This window comes from Sinocyclocheilus rhinocerous, unplaced genomic scaffold (assembly GCF_001515625.1).
Source record: "Sinocyclocheilus rhinocerous isolate Xijiao unplaced genomic scaffold, SAMN03320098_v1.1 scaffold24, whole genome shotgun sequence".
NCBI lineage: Eukaryota > Metazoa > Chordata > Actinopteri > Cypriniformes > Cyprinidae > Sinocyclocheilus > Sinocyclocheilus rhinocerous.
In genome coordinates, this window is record NW_015647124.1 from 2,537,260 (window position 1) to 2,541,874 (window position 4,615).

Below are 4,615 nucleotides of genomic sequence, written 5' to 3' on the forward strand. Positions count from 1 at the left end.
TTTTGAAAATGTAAGTTGCTTGTGAAAATGGTACCAAAGTGAATAAAAAAATTGTAATGCCTCCTATTTAATTTTAGATGAATAAATTATTCAATTAATAAATATATTATAAATAAATGATTATATTTTGTAATGCCACTTAAGCATGAGATTTACACAAACATTTACAAATGAACATACTTTCACTGTTTTGTTCTTTAATTTGCATATCAAGCCAGTAATAATAATAATAATAATAATATATTAAATTCAGTATGAATATATTAATCTGTTAAATGCATATATCCAATCATGACAATTGAACACATTTTTTTTTCTTTATAATATTTACAGATAGATGTTAAATTTAACATATCAAATGTTGCTAAAATGATTACTGAGGTTAAAATGGTTATTTGTTGCACATCTGAATTTCCATTTAGCTAACTGTCCTCCCACATCTACCCAGAAGTCAAGCTTTCTGCCTTTTATTACTAGTCATCCGCTGTAGAGCTCATTGTGAGTGATGCTGATGGCAGGCACTGAGTTGTAGAAATGTGCTGCTAGGCCGATGCTGGTGTTCTCGAGGTGTGTGTGTGTGTGTGTGTGTGTGTGTGTGGGAGGGAGATAAGTTATGCAGGAGAAGTCGTTGTTTAGCACGGTGAAGCGCTCCACAGAGATCTATAGCAGCATGATGAGGAGATGAAATTAAGGTCAGCAACACCACAACTTTTCCTGTATTAAACTGAATGAGAAGACATGCAAATGAAAAGTTTGATGGTAAGAGCTTTATGAAAGGCTGTTACTGTGAATGAAACTTTTAGATGAAACATTTATTTTGTGTAGTGAAAAGGATACGTTGTGTTATTGTGTATTGTACTAAGACAATTGAAAATATGATGAAATGTTTGAAAAAAGTGCACTTTTGATGATCTGTTGTGATATTAAGAGCTTTGAAAATAGTACCAAAGCAAAAAAAAAAAAAAAAAAGTTTGTTTTGATGAAAAATGTTAAGACAATGTGCTGTATAAACAAACCTGAAGATATTAAATTGAGTTCAAGGCAGCACAGTATGACATGTACGGTAGGAAATGAATATATACTGCTTCTGCTGTCCGATTATGTTCAACCAATGCTCTGCTTCTTGCCTGTGATTATACGAATCACACTGAGCTCTTTCTAGACTGAAGTTTACATGCATAAGTCCTTGCTACAAATTTGCATGTAATTCCATCAATGCACAATTTCAGGGAGAATGGCAGCACTCTTAATTTTCCACATTCGGTCCATCCTGCTGCCCTTTCCTGCAGTATTTCAATGTTGTTTAGAGGTGATTCCTCTGCACGGCCGTCCTACTTGCTCTCATTGGCCTAATGAGATCAGGGGAGATCGATGACATCAGAGCGCAATCCCCACCAGGATCAATCCCTTCACCTGAGAAAGAGCAAGGAGAAGGAGGGGTCCGGACAACAGAAATAGAGGAGAAGACCCAGAGATCAGAGCTCAGTCTGTTCACAGACGGAGAGGACAGGAGCGGGCGAAGAACCTGCACGCTGATGATCTCCTAGGAGTCACCAGGACATTTCTCTGGCTGCTGCGAGTCCCATTCAACAGGTAAATGGAGGATTTTTTGTTGTTTATGTTTGTTACATTTACAGGACGGTCAAAAAAAATCATTATTTTACTGAAACCACTAGGACTTTGTTTTTTTGTTTTTTTCATGCAACAGTGAAAAGCATTTAGTGTGTAGCAATTTTCACCCAAAAATTGCTGGTAAATTTCACAAGTAATTACAAAGAAATGGCATGTAACACATTGAATTAAATGTGAAATTTTGAAGTAGAAAAACTGAAATAGTATTTTCTTGTAAAACATGCTCAAAGAATCAAATTTAACATCTCTATAAATGCACAGCTTTTTGATGTATAGTGAGTTTCTAAATGTTGTTTTTTAAGTTGATTTGGAACATATTGTTTTTTATAAGCATTTTCTTATGTTATAATCACACTAAGTGCATTTTTTTCTGGTATTTTTATAATTATGATTTATTTTTTTACATTAAGTGCTTTTAACAAACCATTGAAAAATGGTAACCTAAAAATATCATCTAAATAAATAGATTTTAGTCAAGTAAAAATGTAATATCACTGAATCAACCTAAATACATTAAGTCATCATTTAAATTTGATCTAATTGTTATCTAATTTTTATCGATTAAATCATATAAAATGTTATGGGTGAAAAATCTTAAGGAAACAATGGATCACTTTTTACAGTGTACAAGCATTGTTTATGAGATTTACCCCCGGTTTCACAGATAAGGCTTAAGCCTAGTCCTAGACTAAAATGTAAGTCTGAGCTGTTTCAACTGAAAGAAACTTGCACTGACAAGTAAAAAATGTAATATCACTGAATCAACCTAAATACATTAAGTCATCATTTAAAATTGATCTAATTGTTATCTAATTTTTATCGATTAAATCATATAAAATGTTATGGGTGAAAAATCTTAAGGAAACAATGGATCACTTTTTACAGTGTACAAGCATTGTTTATGAGATTTACCCCCGGTTTCACAGATAAGGCTTAAGCCTAGTCCTAGACTAAAATGTAAGTCTGAGCTATTTCAACTGAAAGAAACTTGCACTGACTCATCTTAAAAGAAATCACTGCCTGTGTTTTGTCTTAAGATGCACACCAGTAATGTTTTTTTCTAAGCACGTTTATAAAAAATTACTTAAGTGTCGTAATTGCATTATGGCCTAATCCTGGTTTAGTCTAAGCCCTGTCTGTGAAACCGGGCCTTAGTGTTGAATGTTGAGCTTAATTTCACTTATATCTTTCATTTATTTCCTCCGAATAGGCAGGATGGCTCGGGACATGTCAGATAAAGAAATCCTGAAGATGGAGCTGGAACAGCTGAAGCTGGAAGTGAACACTCCCCGAACTGCGGTAGGAACTCCAACCATTAAAGGGACAGTACACCTAATAATGAAAATTCAGTCATCATTTACTCACCCTTGTGCCGTTCCAAACCTGTATGGCTTAGGGTACATAATGGAAGATATTTTAAAGAATGTTGGTAAACAAACAGTTTTGGTTCCCACTGACTTCCATTGCAATTTTTGTCAATGGGTACCGCAACTGTATGGTGACCAACATTCTTTAAAATATCTTCTTTTATGTTCCGCAGAAGTCACACAGTTTTGGAATAACATGAGGGTGATTAAATGATGACAGAACTTTCATTTTTCGATGAACTGTCCCTTTAAGATCTCCAAAACTTTTGTAGCAATTGCTGCTACATCCTCTGATGGGTTACTTACTTGTTTTCCAATCTGAGCAAGATGGTGGCAGTCAATGAAATAAACATCCTTAAACCATTTTCCTGATTCTTCTTCTAAGGTATCAACAACAGCCCCAGAGATCATTGCGTTTGTTGAGGGGAAGTCTGCCGAAGACCCCCTGATCAAGGGCATCCCAGAAGACAAGAACCCATTCAAGGAGAAGGGGGGCTGCATTATTACGTAGCAACGGCCCTGGAGGCACCAGTGCTCTACTTTATACAAAACTACTTTTGTATAAAACATCAATATTTGTACTAGAAACTCGTTTTAAATACAATACAGTTCCAGAAGCATAAGAGGATGTCCTCATGTCATTCAATACCTTTTTGTGATATGATGTTACCTGTCACTTTTTCAAATAAACTCATTAGCAATTTAACTAAATGTCTTGCTGGTTGAATGTTACGGTATCAAAGGAAACCCTAATTTGACTTTAAAGGGATAGTTCACCCAAAAATTAAAATTCTGTCATCGTTTATTCACCCTCAGGTCAAAATGTTGTCATTGTCAAATGCCATTGACTACCATTATATGGAAAAAATTGCAATGGTAGTCAATGGGAACCAAAACTTTTTGGTCACCAACAGTCTTCAAAATGTCTTAGTTTATGTGCCACAGAAGAATGAATTTGTCCCTAGACAATGCCATTGCCATTGTTGGTATGTTCATAACCAAACAGTTTTGGTTTCCATAAACAGGACATTATTTAGGCCAATTTGGACAATATTATAGACAATATTTTGATGAATGTAATTTGGTTTGACCAAAATTGGATTTATCTTTCATTGCACGGACAAATCAGAAGAACAAAAGTCATACAGGTTTGGAGTAAATAATGACAGGACTTTAATTTTGGGGTGAACTGTCCCTTTAAATGTGTAAGTGTACCACAAATCAACATGGTTCTGAAGATTTCATGTCCTTTCCAATTGCATTTGATGCAAGTGTTTAAAAAAGATGCCGGGGCCATGAAAACTAGGGTGTTATCTTGCATTAGTGCTCTGTATGCGTAAATCTCTGCAGGTAGATTGAATCAGCGGCTGGTCATTGGCTGCTGTGATAATGGGATTTGGGTGTCAGACCTCTCTGTCCCACTGAAGAGCAGCTGCTTCCGGTGTTTCGAGAGCTTAAGCTCATTCTCTGATCCTCATCTCAGGATTGAGCTTTTCATCCTGTAAGCTCCTTTTCCAACTTTGTACCACTGCCCCACCGTCTCTCCAGCTCCTGTTTTAAAACTGAGCCAGTAATTGGGATGAACTGCAGCTCTGTGAGCAAAACCCAACAGCAAG

At 35.8% G+C, this 4,615-nt stretch overlaps 1 protein-coding gene across 1 annotated transcript; it reads left to right on the forward strand.

Moving 5' to 3' along the window:
* The first annotated feature begins 1,394 nt into the window (after positions 1-1,394).
* Positions 1,395-3,782, forward strand: gngt2b (guanine nucleotide binding protein (G protein), gamma transducing activity polypeptide 2b). Its single transcript, XM_016513377.1, has 3 exons — positions 1,395-1,593; positions 2,843-2,931; positions 3,385-3,782. Exons 2-3 carry the CDS (start codon positions 2,848-2,850, stop codon positions 3,508-3,510), a joined length of 210 nt encoding a protein of 69 aa, XP_016368863.1. The 5' UTR covers positions 1,395-1,593; positions 2,843-2,847; the 3' UTR covers positions 3,511-3,782.
* Positions 3,783-4,615: the final 833 nt, after the last annotated feature.

What these genes read in the sequence shown, in the direction of transcription:
- gngt2b (XM_016513377.1), top strand. Translation starts at nt 2,848, where the DNA reads ATGGCTCGGGACATGTCAGATAAAGAAATCCTGAAGATGGAGCTGGAA. An exon ending in TGAACACTCCCCGAACTGCG is followed by an intron (nt 2,932 to 3,384) that starts GTAGGAACTCCA and finishes TCTTCTTCTAAG; the next exon opens with GTATCAACAACAGCCCCAGA.